General features: G+C 38.8%; 1 protein-coding gene across 10 annotated transcripts in view; it reads left to right on the forward strand.

Moving 5' to 3' along the window:
* Window positions 1-4,626, forward strand: part of LOC137284591 (calcium/calmodulin-dependent protein kinase type II subunit delta-like) — a 122,510-nt gene extending 117,884 nt beyond the window's left edge. For 8 of the 10 annotated variants that reach the window (XM_067816464.1, XM_067816463.1, XM_067816466.1 and 5 more), the window contains one exon: window positions 167-4,626. In XM_067816464.1, the coding sequence (XP_067672565.1) occupies window positions 167-287 (121 nt within the window). In that variant the 3' untranslated portion in view covers window positions 288-4,626. The remainder of the gene's footprint in view (window positions 1-166) is intronic. The other 2 variants (XM_067816465.1, XM_067816471.1) reach the window with 1 other exon arrangement.
* The last annotated feature ends 13,797 nt before the right edge of the window (window positions 4,627-18,423 follow it).

The raw sequence follows: 18,423 nt of genomic DNA on the forward strand, positions 1-18,423 counted from the left end.
GATATTAAGGCACCTTCAGTGTTAATGTGTCAAGAGGTTCTGAAAGATGACCTGTAACCCTTGTCTGTTAAGTGCCTTGAAATATTTTAAATGCAATTTTTGCAAGATTTATCATGGTTCCTTGCTTACAGGAAGGTGGTTTAAATATTAGTTGTTATTGTTCCAGAAACGGCCTGCCAGTGACAATGCAGTCTGAAGAAACGAGAATCTGGCAGAGAAAAGATGGCAAGTGGCAGAACGTACATTTCCACAGATCCGGAAGCGCATCAGCCCCACATGCAAAATAGGCGTGCAAAACAAGTGACGGTGATGGTCATGATGTGAAGAAAATCTTCAGTTTTTGGACAATTTTTAGCTTTCTGAGGCATCTTGTTTCTGAACTGTCTTCAAGTCCTCTCTGGTCGGTACACTGTGATTGTCCATGGAAAAATCTTTTATTCCATTTAACATACTTTTGCAATCGATGCATCATGAAATGGCATAGCGGGTTGGCATGATGACGAGAACAGATGCGAAAGGCATGCTTTACTGTAAGAATGAAGGAGTAATGGTCTCGTTAGTAAACATGCCGGTATAACCAACTACTTATGCCAGGATGCCATCACCATGGCAACTATTGCCATGGCATACACACATGTGACGTGCAAGTGTTGAGTCACACGATGCACGGTTGGTCTGAGTTACCATGGCAGCGTTCAAGTCTGTGTTCAGAGCCTGGTTGAATGTACATGGGTTTGGTACCTGCAATGTAGAATTTGGTCACTGATATTATCGAAAGAGGAAGGCTGCAGAACCGTAGCATTAAGAGACATGAAATCCCTATTCTCAGTTAAGTGCAATACTGGTATCATCGTTGACTTTTGCTCGTTTTCTCAGTGTGTGTTTTGTTTTTGAAGCAGTAAGCGTTCCGTCTGTTTTAAGCATTTGTGTAAGCTTCTCAAACCGTTAGCCTTGGGCTCGTTTGTAGTTTTGCTAGTAGTTTAGAAAAACATCAATTGATACTTGCAAAATTTGTCAGTCTTATGAGCAACCTGTAACCACATTTATAGCATTTTCTATATTAACAAAATCATATGCTGAATATTTACGGTTTCTTTGCTCCTGAGATGGGTTGATATCTTACCTAGAAAATTTCCCTTCATTTGTCGATGGAATAATGGTGCTCTTGTCTTGCTTGGGAAAGAAGCTGCAGCTATAACAATATAGTGTTTAATGTAAACCTGTAAAATGTAATTTCATGCATAATATGTTTTGTGTCATAGATTTTAAAACAATGATTTTTTCTTCTCTTACTTCTACATACTAACTGAGAGCTTAGTTGGGTATTTTTTATTTTTTTTGTTTCTTGGTACATAAAATTGTTGAATTCATTGAAACTAATCCATCATAAAGAATACAGATATGGTTACTTTAATCACTACAAAATGATATTGATTTTAGTATAGTATAGTAATTTGTTCAAATTGTAATTTTGTTGGCTGCTAAAAATTGAAAAAGCTAGCATGACAATTGTAAGCACTGGATGTGTGTTTTTTTGCAGTTGTTCACGGTATTAGTTTGATGGTAAAGGTCATGTACCCACAAGTAATGGACAAGTTTTGGAACTGCCAATGATACCACTAGTGTAGTGTGTGGTATGTGCATACATGTTGTATATAATGGTTTGCATATAGTCCCTTGCTCTTTTTATTTGCCACTTATCTTAGGTTCTGTACATTTTTTCTCAGGAAACATCATAATGATTTTCCACTTTATAAATGGAACTGTAAAAACATTGTGTAATTTTTGTTGAAAATATTATTATTATAACTTATTATTTGCACGTCTTATCCGGCTGTTATTGGATTTTTTAAACATTTTAATTCTCATCATATTATTTTTGAATAGTTTTAACAGGGTTTGAAGTAATGATTGTTTTGTTGCTTACTGCAATTCTGTACACATCTTGACTTAGGCATCATGTTCTCTTCAAGACATTTTTCTCAGAGAAAGTTAGCGGGGAGAAATAACAAGGGGCTCTCTGTCATTTTGTACAGATTTCAGAACTTGTATCTTACCAACATATGCTTTTGGAAAAATATATCATATTTGCCTTACTGCAAATGTATATAACAGATTTTAGATATATAGATATTCGATATTTCATGAAATATAGAATAGTTTTAAAGTTTAAGAACAGAAAAAAGAGTGATTTCTCTAAGAGTTTTAATTAGAGAGTTTTAAGTCCTGTTGGCTTGTTTGTATGTGTACATCCAATGAATTCCATCCATACTAAACAGACCTACTTATAATATTCAAATGGTTTTTGGTGCAATTTGTGAAATCAGTGTTTTGTAATAAAAACAAACTTCAGAACAAATTCATGCTTTAATTTGTGTCTACATTAATACCTTTGTCCATCTGAGTTTCATGCACAAAGCTCTATTGTACCAGCAAATATTTGTTCGTGTTCATATCCATGCATAATACATTGTAAGTTGTACTTGCTGTTTTTGTATCAATCTGGAGCGGTAGTCTTTGTAGGAAGACCAGTATTGTTACTTCTGATGACGTATTACATGAACATCAATAATTTACTATCTTTTTTAAATAATGCAACTTCAGCATACTTATCTCCTTTTCCACTATTAACCAGCTTCTTGATATTATGGGAGAGCATTTAAGCTAAAGGCCTCAGTTTGATTGGAGTATGTGATATGAGGGTCTGTTCTGAATAAACCATGCAAATGAGATGGTATCCTACTGTTAGTTTTTCACCACTCAACTGAGTAATTGGATGTAACAAGATGAAATTGTAAAATAATCATTTGATTGACTTTTGCAAATTTGAGAGAGAGATAGATAATGGCATTGTTATATTTTTGTCCAGAATTAGTTTTTATCAGAATTACTCAGGTATGAAAATGAAGATCTCAGTTTTAGGCCAGTCATAAAATTTCCTGAGATAGGCAAGCATTTTGATGAAACTTTGTATACAGACTATGAAGTATGGCTCCATCAGATACTTTCAATATTATAAAAATACAGTTGTTGCCACTCTAGATTGATCCTCCTGAATTATACATATTCAGAAACATTTTGTACACCTATGGTATCATTAGATGGTTGGACTATTTTAATAACATTGATTGTATTAATTGTAAAAACAAAATGTACTATGTATCATCACGGAATATTGATACTTCGTTTTGTTTCTATGCCACTATTTGTAAATTCCCATAGTCTCCTCCTAAAAGTAACAAATATGCACATGCATCTGCATGCACATGCATTCCTTGATGGTCAATCCAAAATATATACGTTTACCATCTCAATACCAATAGATAATTATTGATAAATAAAATTTGGTGCACGAGTCATGTTTCAGAAAATACAGTTTGTGAAAAGCATAGGAAATTTTAAAAAGTGCCAATGTGATATGCATGCAAATGTATGTGCGTGTTTGAGATGTGTGTGTATATGTCATTCAGGGGACATTGCTGATACTCAGCTCATGCTGCTGCAAGTTTTTCCAGTATGTGTTTTGGAATGGAAATATTTCATTTTCCGTTACTTTTTAGCCATTAGGCGATCTTTCACCCCCGTTTACACCGATGAGCCCCTTGAAGTGTAAAGGGAAGTCTATTCATTGTTATCCAGGATGAGTCTATTTTCGTGATAACAGGGGTGTAGGAAGAACAATCATGTTGGTTGTGTTTAACCAATTTTACTATTTTCATTATGTGTTTTATTCTGTTTAAAGTTCTAATGACAATGTTGAAATGTTACAGAGCCAGGCTGCATAACTTACTGGTCATTCAAGCTTTGTAAAAACACAGTAGTTTCTTGCAGCACGATTTCAATATATGCCAATTTTTATGCATTCATCATTGTCACTTACAGGTCTGTGATGGCCAATATTCACCAAGCTCATTTCTATCTGTTCATCTCCCTGTTACCATGGTAACAGTTTCCATGTGTTGTTCTTTCTCATTGAGATGAATCATCCTTAGGTTTGTTGTATTTTACTCATTCAGTAGGTGCTAATTCTTGCTTATCCCAACACAAGTTTTTTTTGGTTTTTTTTTTGGTTTTTTTTTAATAACTTACCATTCTTCTCTATTGTAGTTAGAGCAGCCTCAAACTCTCATGAATTGGTACTGGTCACGTTAACCACCTATTGTGTTAATTAACAATTAGCTTCCTCCAAAACTTTTTCTAGTTTTCTGCATGCTCCAAAGACAACATGTCAATATAACATTTATTTTCAAATTCCATGCAAACAGGCTTCATATGCACACAATGAAATTTGCTTCTTTTATATAAATGTCTCACAAGAGTGATATAAAGTATGATGAATTAAAAAAAGTTATTTATCTATATATGAAATTTTGCCATTTTCTTTATGTGAATCTCGATTGTCAAGTGGTGGTGTAAGGAATGGACACTAGAGCACACGTACACCCTAGATGGGTTATGTCCCCTTGGTTCAAGGACCCTGTATCTTCAGACACAGCCCATGCTGGGGAAGGAAATAAGGGGAGACAATCCTTCTATGTTCACCTCTTCATGTTTTGATCACTTATACAGTGTAGTGCTTTCAATATATTGTCCTTTAAATCTTTGAATAAAAACTCCATTACCACAGATGTGTCCTTGTTATTGTGTGTTAATGTAGTGTGAGAGTAGAAAATTGAATGCCATCAACAGGAGATAACCCTGCAGAGATGCCAACCCTGAAACAAATGAAAGCAGTCATGCCTTGCCCAAGGCAATTCTTGAGCCCTGAAGGTGTGACTTGGGCGTGAGTGTGAGAGGGGAATCAGGACCCTTTTGACGGTGGCTGTCTAGGGGGGGTCTCCCCCTACAAAAATAGATTTAGTCTGCTATAAATATGCAATTTCTGGGCATACTTAACCAGATAATACTAAACTAAAATGAACATATTCAAACGGTTATTTACCAAGATTCTTTCAAACATTCTAAATTTATAAACATATTTGTATTTTCTAAAAATCAGTTTTTACAGACAAAATCGGAGAGTATATTTTGTGTCTGAAAATTGGAATAACTCCTCCAAAATCAGAATGGTTGGCATCTCTGCCCCTGGCATTGAAACTGGTTTGTTATTGCACTCATATAGTATGATACAGTGAGTCACAGGTGCCAGCCTGGGAAACAAGAAGACCATCTCACATGATCCTTTTGTGTATTCCACCTGGGATGGAACTGCTGTGAGTTAGTTTAGTGGTGGAATGAGTTGTTGTTGCTCTACATACAGTCAGCTGAATGCTGGATGTGTCAAGGCTTGACAGTGGTGGTGCAACACTGGAGAAACAATATCACTTTGTCAGCCAGATCACATCTGGTAAAAGTACACCAGTGTCATTCACACTACAACTTTCAGTTGTTAAATCAATTGGATTTCGGAGAAGCAAAGGATCCAGAGTGCCTTTTTGAAAACCAGAAGAATCCCAATTGAATTTTCTTATCTAATGGTATTATGCTTATAAAACTTTTTTGCTGTGGATGTTTGTACATGTATGTACAATTATGTACTTCAGTATACAGCTGTGATGTGTTCGTGTTTTGTAAGGATTAAGTTCTTTGGTTAAAGATCACATATACTCTAGGGGGTGAAAATGCATAAATCACTCACTGACATCGTTATAAATGAAATCCCGTGATTAAAACTGCTCATTTCAATCTTTAATTACCTTTAATCAACCTTTTTGACAACAGTGCACAATTCTCAACTGCAAACAAAATTTCAACCAATCAGAGCAGCGCATCTCCACGACATAATTGTAGGTATAGACATAAGGGTCTATGCAGAATTCATCTACATTTCAGGAGGTAAACTATTTCATTTACAGGTTTGTACAAGCCTGACATAGCGACAGCTGTTGTGAAAAATAAAAGCTAAACGTTCTCACAATCTATTATCATTTAGTTTTGTCTCATGCTTTGCCCAGTTTTCGAGTTGCAACCCTTGTTTTCATAGAAGATACTGTCAAAATCACTTGGTGTCGCTAGGGTGTAATCCGTGTTGGGTGGTATAAACCTTTGTCATCATTTGCTTGATGCTCAGTTAATGAATTTATAACAGGTACAGTTAGTATTAACGCTACTTAGATTACCCGACAAAGGCCCCCATTTGGCATTTCTTGTGTCTGGATCGATCAAAGGATTAACCGATAACACACAGATTGATTAATTACTTTTATGCAGATTTAAATGGGGAATTTGTCAAAAGGTAGTGTTTATGTATATACATTTACTAATTTACAGTGAATACACTCTGTCATGTCTGTGTCTATGTAAACACAACACCCTTCTTTCAAAGGATTAACCGCCAATACATTGATCGATTGCTCATTATTGGCTAACTTTATTAAAAGAATGACGCAGATTATGCAATTAGTTGCCAGGTGTGCTATCTTGGGCGTCCAATGAGACTATACAGCATTATGAAAAACCTGAAATGATACATCAAGTTTTCAAATATTAGACTGTTAAAAAACACATCACTTGGGAAATCTCGTTTTTGTGGATATTGACGGATACATTCCTCGAACAAGGTAATAGCCTGATATTGCTCCTATAACTTCAATTTTAATATTTGCATTTTGTTTTCATTAAGTTGTCATAGCTTTCAACAGAATCATTGTTGTCATGAAGTGTAATGATGCAGATGACATAGGTTGCGTGCGTGAAAGGTTGTGTGCGAATGATGATTCATATAGGAAAACTATAAAATGTCTGCATATTACATTCCTGTTATACATTCTCGGATCGCTTCTTTTTATTAAGTTTCAAAATGCATACAAGCATCATTATAAAGTAATTAGGATTATGAGACCAAGTATAAAGATATATATTGACAAGTGTCTACATACTGGTGAGTGAACGTTACAAACCAAGTAAATTTAGCAAGTGAAGAAATTTATCGCGGAGTATTTTCACTTCAACACCGACCTCGCTTAGGTTATGTTACAGGTCATGCAAACTCCTTTTGGTTATGATTCAAATACATATCTAACTACTAGTAGAAAGTAGTTTTGATTTTCTAACTTGATGAAAACAAGCCATAATCTCATTAATTCCAATGGATTTGACTTCACGATTTTCAAAAATGGCAGCGCCCTGTCTTAGGATGAATGCTATTTAAGATTGTTTCCACTGACTTACAAAAGCAAAATTACTTTCTACTGGTAGTAAAATATGTATTTTATTGATAGACAATAGGACATTGCTTATAACATAACAATTTCACTCTTGGAAGGGAGGTGGAGGTCAATATAATATTGCTTGCAATATTAATGTCACTTCGACCCCCACCTTGCTTCCTTGGAAGAAGTCCTTATGTTAAAAGTTGTGTCATGCAAAATCCCTTTGGCCATGATTCAAATGCATATTTAACTACTAGTAAAAAAGTAGTTTCGATTTTCTAACTTGATGAGAACAAACCATAATCTCAATAATTCTAATGGACTTTAGCCCGTGACTTCACGATTTTCAAAAATGGCGGTGCCCTGTCTGAGGATGAATGCTATTTAAGTTTGTTTTCACCGACTTACAAAATAAAAATTACTTTTCACTGGTAGTAAAACATGTATTTTATTGATGGGCAATAGGATTTCACATGACACTGCTCATAACATAACAATTTCACTCTTAGAAACGAGGCGGGGGTCAATATAATATTACTTATGATAATATTGTCACTTCGACCACAACCTAGTTTCCGAGGAAGAAAGCGTTATATTCATGCAAAATCCTTTTGGTCAGCAATGTGTAGTAAGTAGTCTTTATTTTATAAACTCAGTGAAACTTGAACTCCATTTTCTATCCTGGAAGTGTGGAAGAGGGCGAACCATCCGAACTAGTATATACCACAGGCTTCCACAACACTCGCTTCGCACACACTAACAACCAATTTAAGCACAAACTACGGGGTACGGTGGATATCTGTGCATAGTGACGCCATCAACAGCAACACAACAATTCGTCATGTCTTTGGTGACGCCGAGAAATCTGCAAAATGACGAGCTTCCTACTCATTTTCTATACAACTAACTGAAAATTGTTCCTTCTCTGACGTCACTGCAGGGCTCTGGCGACAGTTACGTAATGAGTCTGCTGTTTCACTTGCAGGCAAGAGAGAAGCAGATGGCTTTTTAGCAACTTTTGAGCGCTTGGTATTAATTAACCACAATTTTTTTTTAAAAGAAAAAGGTGTTCCATTTATGACTAACCAGAAGTCTTTCATATGCAGTGGTAAAAAGAGTACCAAAAAAATGAGTTTAGTTGTTCTTTAATGTACTTAAAACAGCAACAAGAAGACAGTCATCAATATCCTCCACAACAGCAAAATACTCTTCATGAATGACTGCTGCTTATGATTACAAAATGGCAGTGTTTTGGTGTGCATATGGAAGAGTGGAGTGAGAGCATTGTAAAGTTCTGCTCTGGAAAAGAGCAGTTCCACCAAATTAAGTTGAGATCGAACTTGTTGCATGGAAACGCAAAAAAAAATTGTTTTATTCAGATATCCAAACTTGCCAAAAAGCACCACCATACCACCAGATTTATCCATGTGCCAAGTTTAGTAAAGAAATAGAGAACAATTTTAAAGTTCTGCCTCGGAAAAGCTGGTTTAACCCCCAAAAGGCACATACAGGGATCATGGCGAACATGTGTACAAAGTTTGATCAAAGCCTAAGTTTGGGCGATATGCTATGGACAAGGTAACATCCTCAAAGTCACAGTCTTAGTCATGTTTCGATGGAAACTGATCTTATCCCCAAAAGGCACACCGGGGAATCATGCTTGACATATGTACTAAGTTTGATGAAGCTGGCATGTACAGTTTGGAAGATCTGTTCTGGACAAGATGACATCCTCATCAACAGTCATAGTCACAACCTAAGTCATTTTTCCATGGAAACCACAAAAAATACAATTCACATCTGGGTCTAACCCCCAAATGGCACATCTAGGAATCATGCTTGAAATGTGTACCACGTTTATGTAAGTTATCACAAACTGTTTAGGAGATATGCTTCAGACAAAGTATTGCGAATACTTAGAACAACCCTTCCTTCTTCAGGCAAAATGCACTGATTACACCAACTGCTACTCCCTCCTTGTCACCCATGTATTACTGCATAAGTCCAACACTTGAGTACTTGACGTCTTTCACTTGATGCTCATTTAATCACTTCATTAGTGGCAGTGATGTAGAGCAGTGGTTAAAGTATTGGCTCATTACACTGAAGACCCAGGTTTGATTCCCCACATTGGTACAATGTGTGAAGCCCATTTCTGGTATTCCGTACCTTGATACTGCTGGAATACTGATCAAAGCATCCTAAAACTAAACTTACTCATGACCTCATTCCAAGGATTACTGGTGACAGCACACTGATTACCAACACCATGCAAACTACTAAATAAAGTTCTAGAAGTGATATAAAACTAAACTCACTCACTCACTCCAGTGTAATTACTGAAACTAAGACTGGGTTATAAAGATCTGATGTGAATGCATAACGTTGTGTAGTATCAATGTGGCAAAGCAGCAAAACAGGATTAACAAAAAATGCATTGATTGATTAATCACTGACATTTTCAAGAGTTAATTTCTTTGAAGTGTTTACATATGAAGGTTTATGAAGCAGATAGGAATACAACTTCATCTATGTGCCTACGTACCTTCTTCAAAGGGTTAACCAATAATCAACAAACCATGTTGTTTAATTGTTCAACAAACCATGTTGTTTGATTGTTCAACAAACCATGTTGTCTGATTGCCGAAACACTGTAAATAGCAAAATGCACCACTTTGTGGTCTGCCTCAAACATCTGCCAAGTTTTGCCATAAGATATTGAATCGTTTTCGAGTTGTGCTCCGGAAACAAAGCCCATCCCTCCATTTTGAGACTAAATCAGAATTGTTTCCATGGAAACCTGGAAAAATAAAAATGCCAAAACATTGTAATAAGAAAATGCACCACTTTGTGGTCTGCCTCAAATATCTGCCAAGTTGCACTGTAAGAAATAGAATAGTTTTCGAGTTGTGCTCCGGAAATAAAGCCTATCCCTCCATTTATAGACTAAGTCCAAAATGTTTCCATGGTAACCCTGAAAATAATAAATCACAAAAACCTGTAAACAGCAAAAGGTACCATGTTGAGTCTGCCACATACATCTACCATGTTTTGCTGACAGATATTACAAAGTTTTTGAGATGTGCTCCGGAAATGAAACACACCTTTCACTTTTGAGACAAAGTCTGAATCATTTCCATGAAAACCGAGAAACTAAGAAATCACAAAAACCTGTAAAGAGCAAAAGGCACCATTTCAGTTTCTGACTGGTATATCTACCAAGTTTTGCAGAAAAATAAAGAACAGTTTCTGAGTTATGCTCCGGAAACAAAATGATGACGGACAGATGGACGGGCATAAACTATATCTCCCCGCATGTCAGGGGATCATAAAAAAAATCTAAACAAATCTAAAAAATCAAGTAACTGTCAGATGATTTGTCCTTTCAAATATGTGGGGGCTGGAGGGATATTCTGATGACTCTTGTTCAATTTTGTAAGGAGCCATGAACCATCAGCTGACCAGCTGGAAATGACGCTCTTGTGAAATGGCTGAAACCATCCGTTGAGAGACAAGCACTGGCTATGATATCTCAAAATGCTTTAAATATATCTAAATATTATACTGTTACAAAGACATGGCATGAAACAAGTATCTGTGCACATCTTTACATGTATGGACTATTGCACCCACATGTAGACATTGAAGGACAGATTCCTCAAGCAAGGTAAGTGGCTGATATACTTACAGCTATTTTTAGTAGTATTTGAAGTAGCAGGAATGTCACCTCTTGCGACAAGTACGGGTTACTGAAGACCAATTCTATCTGGATTGTCATGGGTATTACCATAAGAGGAAACATACATGCTAAGTTCAGCTCCTTTCATAGAGAACAATGTGAAGGCTGAAATATGCCTTTTGAATTAGGTACATGTATATACACCGAAAATTCAATAATGAAGAAACACGTTCACAATCAATATACATGTTCATATTCATTTGGGTCTTGTGACGTAACAGTTTGCTGCATTTTGGCCCCATGCAACATGACCAAAAACTGTTTGAAAACATCTATGAGCATCATTCTACAAAACTGGAACACATATCAACCAAGTGAGCTGGCCTGACTACCCAATCCTGTTAGTCACCTCTTATGACAAACATGGGTTACTGATGACCAGTTCGAGTCCAGACCCTCATGGGTACATATTCACTGTGCTAAAAAAGGACCCCACTATACAGAATATGCCAGAGTTTCTTTGTACCTTACGCCCATTAACAGCTTTCTCGATTCAAACCTTTCAAACACTGGGATGTTACCACTTACTGCAACAAGTACATGAAGTTTCAACTTTATACGTCAAATGTTTCACAAGGTGAAAATGTTTATAATGGCTTGCTTGAGTTTCAAGATACTGTTTAATGCATGGATTCATTTCTGAAAATTTCATCTGATGAAAATAAGTTCAGTTTTTCAATGATAGCTGCAACTGTTTTTCTTATCAAAACAACGCTTTGAAGTTGTTTTATATCCTGTTCATATTGGTTCCAGAATGACTTTTTTTTTTTAGTGTAACTGACAGATTCAAACTATTTGTATTTTCTTGATTCAAATTACACAAGTTTTCTAAAACATGACTGATGAGTCAAATGAGAGACACTGATTACTCCTCTTGATGCGCTGCAGCAGACTAAAGCTTTGTCTCTGAATATACACTACCCACAAAAATTATGGAAACACCCTAAAATATCTTTTTTAGTAGGATACACAATTAACTATATTTCCTTGAAATAGGTATATACACTAAAAACTCAACAATGAAGAAACATGTTTGCAATCAATGCACATGTTCATATTCATTTGTGACATTACAGTTTGCTGCGTTTTGGTGCCAAGCAACATGACCGAAAACTGTCCAGTGCATTACTGTCATCAGTACATTACATGACTGCAAATGAAACACAATTCAATGCGTAATCACAGCAAACACATTCTCTTGCATGTGCCAAAAAACCTTTATAAGCAGACGGTTTAGTATCCTCTGACATCACTTCAAACCAACGATGCTACCACCACGACCACTGAGTACCCACAACTGAAGCATGGCCATTGCCTGGCTCCAAGATGGTTCATCAATAAGGAATATTGCCTCTCATCTGCAAGTGTCCCGTCCGTCATCCACAGACTTCAAGAATGGGTCAACGCAACTGGGTTCAAGACTGACCTCGTTCCAGAAGGCCTAGAGTCACGACAAACATTGAAGATTGTTACCTCTTGCTCCATGCCCTTCGTAACCGGTTCAACACTCTATCAGCCCTGAGACTGCAGTTGCGACAGGTGACACACACTAACGTGAGCATATCTACCATATGGAACCATCTCCGAGCTGCTAACCTGAGGTCAAGAGATCCTCCCGTGCCACCCCAACTCCTTCAACGTCACAGAGCCGTTTGACTTGCCTGGACTAAGCTCATTTGAGGTGGAATGGTCCCATGTGCCCTTCACCAATTCTGCCTGCAGCACAATGACGGAAGAATATAGGTCATTAGACGGCCAAGGGAACACTACCATGACGTCACCGTGCAAGAGTGCAACCAATTTGAAGGTGGCTCAGTAATGGTGTGGGAAGGTTTCAGTCTATACCTCTTTACTGTGTGCAGGGTAACCTGAACGGTATCAGGTATCGTGATAAGACTTTGGGTTCCCTCGACCTTCCAGCGTTGAACAATACTGTCCCAGGTGCAGTGCTGCAAGATAACAAAGCCTGACCCCACCATGCTCAGGTCGTAAGAGACTTCCTCCACCAAAACAACATGACTTCCATGCAGTGGCATACATTTTTGCCTGATCTCACCCCTTTGAGCCCCTGTGGGATGTCCTGGGGAGACAAGTGAGAGACAATCACAAATAGACACCAGATCTCCATACTGTGGTCCAATGACTACAGTGAGAATGGCAAGCCATTCCACCAGCCACTCTTCATTCACTGGTGTGGTCCATGAGACCATGTGTCCGTCAGGTGGACATGTGCATTACTGATGATGTGACCTACGGTTTTACCCCTGTGCCATATCCACCTATTGTAATGCCACCCCGCTGATGCCATATTCCTGTTTTATCACTGAATTTATTGTTGAAACATTGCTTATGTAAAATTTTGTATAAAAACCCTTTAGAGCAAAACAAGTTTCATGTTATACTTAAAAATCTAAGTGTTCCCATAATTTTTGTGGGTAGTATATATAATTTTGATAGCAACAAATATTTAATTTTTAATTGAAAAGGTGTACCAGAGAGAAAGATGATTCAGAAACCTGAGAAAATCTAGACTTTGCTTCAGATACTGCTTTAGAAAGGGCTTGATATAAGCACAGGCAAAGTGTAGCACAAAATGGGTTGCGCAGCAGAACGAAACTGACCAGTCTTCGTATATGCGAGCGAAGCGAGCAAAGGTTGGCAACAAACTTCCCTCGCTTCGGTCCGAAAAATATTTTTCATGTCAAAATAAAATATCGCTGTGGTGGTAGCAAGGACAACTATCACAGAGGTTTGTGGGTTTATTTGTAGCTCAAAATGGGCTTACTCAGCCAACATGGCGAGACAGTGGCCATGTGCTCTCAACTCCTAGAACAAGGGCAATGAGAGTTATCTCCCTTACGTTAATAGTACTGGGGCCCTTTTGGGGATAGGGGCCTATTCAGGGTTGTACAGTTCATAGTGGAATAGCTGATACCACATCCCCCTTTGTAAGAATGGAACACTTAATCAGTGAACAAGCCAGAAATAATGAGTAACCTAATGTGCACTTGGCTGTGTATGAAATAATCACACAAAATAAACTTTATGCTAAGTTGCAACTATAATTAAACGTCCATAAGCTGAAAAAGAACACTAGGATATATTTATCTTATGCCTTCCACTTTCAACTGCAAAGTCACTAGTTTGGCTTATCACACACTACACTACACTACAGGTCAAGTCTGTTTGGCTTGATGGACACCCTTCCTGATCTGGTGACTGTACAGTTTGGAGGCATGTCACTGCTTGACTGTGTCTGTGTCTGTGTGGAGACTGGAGAATGAGTTAGTTCTGCGTGATGTGCAGTTGACTGTTGTGGTGGCAACAAGACAAGATGTTTTCGATTTCTTCTCAGGAGACTGTCACCAGACTTCACATAGTAAGAACGTGGTGTGTTTGCTTTCTTGTATACTTCGGCTTCCCGAATTGCTTCAGGGTCACGGACTAACACCTTATCTCCCTCATTTACAGGTGGAAGATTGCGACTTCTGTGACGAGAGTCATAGTCAGACTTTTGTCGCTGTTTAGACTGCTTGAAAGATGAACTGACTTGCTGTGAAGAAGGCAGCTGAGGTTCAAGTTGTGATGGATGAACAGGAAGAGTTGTGCGTAGATTACGTCCCATCAACAACTGCGCTGGGCTGTAACCACATTGCAGTGGTGTGCTTCTGTATGTGAGCAATGCCAGATATGGATCAGTTGCTTTCTTCAGAGTTTGCTTGATAGTTTTAACAGCTCTTTCAGCTTCACCATTGCTTTGGGGATACCTCGGACTGCTTGTGATGTGATTGAAACAGTAGTCATCAGAGAACTTCTTGAAGATGTATGACGAGTACTGAGGACCATTGTCAGAGAAGACGATATCAGGGATTCCATGTCTTCCGAAGATGGATTTTAGATGGTTTATAACACTTGCCGAGGTTGTACTTGTGAGTTTACTTATCTCGATGTACTTTGAATAGTAGTCTATGACAAGCAGGTACGGATTTGAATTGATTTCAAACAGGTCAGTGGATACCTTACTCCATGGACAAGTAGGGGTTTCTGATGGGATGAGTGGCTCATGAGGGTTAGGTCGACAGCGAGAGCAAGTACGACAACTCATAACAACTTGTTCAATCTGAGAACTAAGGCCTGGCCACCATACAGATTCCTTTGCACGAGCACGACACTTGGTTATGCCCTGGTGTGTAGAGTGAATGATATCAAGCATTTCTGCTCTCATACAAGATGGAATTACTAGCCTTTTTCCAAACAGCAAGAGCCCTTCAACAATGGAAAGTTCTCCTTGATACGGCCAGTATGATCTTGTACAGTTTGGAAGAGATGCATAAATTGGCCATCCCTCAAGACAGTTTTTCATGATGACTGAACAGACAGGGTCTTGGCGCAACTTTAGACGAATTTCATCCAGACGCTGATCAGATGCAGGTAAGTTTGCTAATACTGAGTCAACGTAGATGTTTGTGTCCGCTAGAAGACGAGTTTCCACACTGGAGAGTGCCAAGTTAAGAGGAGCTCTGGAGAGTGCATCTGCGGACACAACTGCTTCCCAGGAACATGAGAAATGTCATATGAATATGCCATGAGACGCATTCTGAATCGTTGTATTCTTGGTGGGAGTTGGTCAAGAGACTGTCACCAAGAAGAGCGAGAAGAGGTTTATGGTCAGTGTTGATGTGGAAGTATTTTCCCAGGAGATAATCACGGAAACGTTCGCATGCCCAAGTAATGGCTAGCGCTTCCTTTTCTACCTGTGCGTAACGCCTTTCTGTCTCTGTCATCGAGCGAGAGCAATATGCGATTGGTGTGTATGTTCCATTGTCACACCTTTGTGAGATTACAGCACCCAATCCGTAGGACGATGCATCAGCTGACAACAGTGTCTCTGCATTTGGATCATAATGTCCGAGAACTGGAGCACATGTGAGTAGAGATTTAATTGACTGAAATGCAGTTTGTTGAGGTTCCATCCATATCCATTGTCTATCCTTGACAAGGAGTTCACGGAGAGGCTGTGTGATGGAGGCAAGATTTGGAACAAATTTTGCAAGTTGGTTGACCATTCCAAGAAACCTTCGGATATCTGAGACATTCTGTGGTTGTGCCATGTCGAGAATAGCACTGATTTTGTCTGGGTCGGCTCGAATACCATTTTGATCAATGATGTGTCCGAGAAATTTCACTTGCGATGTGGAAAACTGACATTTTTCAGCATTGAGAGTTACACCTGCATCCCGAAGTCTGCATAAGACTGCTTCAACACGCTGATCGTATTCATTGTCGTCACGACCATGTGTGAGAATGTCATCCATTTGACAAACGACACCATCCAGTCCTTCTAAGATTTGTTGCATTCTCTTCTGAAAGAGTTCAGGTGCAGACGAAATGCCAAATGGGAGTCGATTAAAGCAGTATCGACCGAAAGGTGTAATGAAACAAGTGAGAAGTTTGGATTCTTCAGACAATAGAAGTTGATGGAATCCCGAATTAGCGTCAAGTTTCGTGAATACTCTTGCTCCGCTTAACTGACTGAGAGTGTGATCTACAGCTGGGAGAGGATGATTTTCACGTCTCACAGATTCATTAAGTTTGGTGAGATCGACACAAATCCTTACTCTTTCCGAGGACTTGGGGACTACTACCATGCCGGCACACCACTCAGTAGGAACATCAACCTTCGATATGACGCCGTTGTCTTCCATAGACTGAAGTTCATGTTTCACACAGTCCATGAGAGGAAGTGGTACACGTCTAGGTGTAGAAATTGCAAAAGGTTTTGCATTCTCCTTCAGTTTGATGGTGTATTCACCTTCCATTTTCCCTAATCCAGAGAAAAGTTCTGGGAACAGTTCTTTCCAAGTGTCACCTGTAACACTGTCAATGTGTTTGATGAGGTGCAGTCCTTCGATTGCTGGTCTGCCAAGTAGAGAGTGTGTGAGACCTCTGGCCACATATATATCTTGTTCTGTTTCGACATCCCTGCTTATGCTATTCAGTTTGGCGCGAAACTTTCCAACGACGCTCAGGCGGGAGTTTGAGGGACCAAACAGTCTCTTGTCACTTTTCTGCAGACATGGAAGATACTGAGATGTGTAGACACCATACGGAATTACCGTCACATCAGCTCCTGTGTCAATCTTGAATTCCTCTGTGACAGATGAATTTATCTTCAAGTTTGCAGTCCATGGCTGAGATGAACTTGTGCTAAGCATCCCAATAAAGGCATATTCAGGCTCACTTGTAGTAGGAGACTTGGGAGTAGATTGGACTTCAGAGAGTCTCGATTTTGAACTTCGACATACAACATCCCAATGTCCCGCTTTTCCACATTTGCGACATGTAGAATTAGATGCAGGACACTCACGTCTAGGATGAGAATTTCTTCCACAATATTTGCATGTTGATTTAGGTTTGAAGTGATCATTGAATGGACGAGATTTCTTTGATTTTGACTTGTGCTGTGATTTCTTGGATTTTGCTGATGGAGACACTACTTCTTCCACACTGGAATTGTTAGTTACATCAGGCTTACTTGTGGTACCACGAATAACTGGTTGCTGTTTGTGAATAGTTTCTGACTGGCGCACATGACTAACAGCCGACTGTAGAGTGAGATTAGGATCATGCTGGAATTTTTCTGACAGTCTCACATCACAAATTCCAACAACTATTCTGTCTCGAATCATCTCATCATGAAGAGAGCCATAATTGCAATTTTCAGCAAGAGAATACAGATCAGTAATGAAGGAATCTACAGGTTCTCCCTGTCTTTGGCATCGCTGATTGAATTTTGCCCTCTCAAATATCACATTTCTTCGAACTGAGAAATAGTCATCAAATTTCTGCTTTACAGTATCATAGTCATTTTCTTGATCCTCATTGAGAGAGAATGTAGGGAGAATATCATCTGCTTCAGGACCCATTAGATACAATAACTGATTCACCTGAGTGGTGGAGCCCTTAGTAGATAGTCTGGAAGTGACCCGGTATCTCTCAAATCTTCTGATCCAACGAGTCCAACACTCTGGGTTAGAAAAGTCAAAAGATTCAGGAGGTGTGATCTGAAAACTTGCCATGATGAGCCTTGAACCACTTCTGACACCATGTGGTGGTAGGAAGGACAACTATCACAGAGGTTTGTGGGTTTATTTGTAGCTCAAAATGGGCTTACTCAGCCAACATGGCGAGACAGTGGCCATGTGCTCTCAACTCCTAGAACAAGGGCAATGAGAGTTATCTCCCTTACGTTAATAGTACTGGGGCCCTTTTGGGGATAGGGGCCTATTCAGGGTTGTACAGTTCATAGTGGAATAGCTGATACCACAATCGCCACCATCAAATATAGACACACATTTACTCACAGGGTTGTGCTCTCAGATTTCCAACCTCATACCTAACAATTACTCACGTGATATATATTTTAATCAACGTTTTAAGCGCCGCTGGTGCTCTCACAGAGCGTTCTTCGCCTCCATTACCCCTGCCAGCTTCCGGTTCAGCGGAATGAAGGAACAGGTTAGGTAACTCTGA

Source organism: Haliotis asinina, chromosome 5, assembly GCF_037392515.1.
Source record: "Haliotis asinina isolate JCU_RB_2024 chromosome 5, JCU_Hal_asi_v2, whole genome shotgun sequence".
Taxonomy (NCBI): domain Eukaryota; kingdom Metazoa; phylum Mollusca; class Gastropoda; order Lepetellida; family Haliotidae; genus Haliotis; species Haliotis asinina.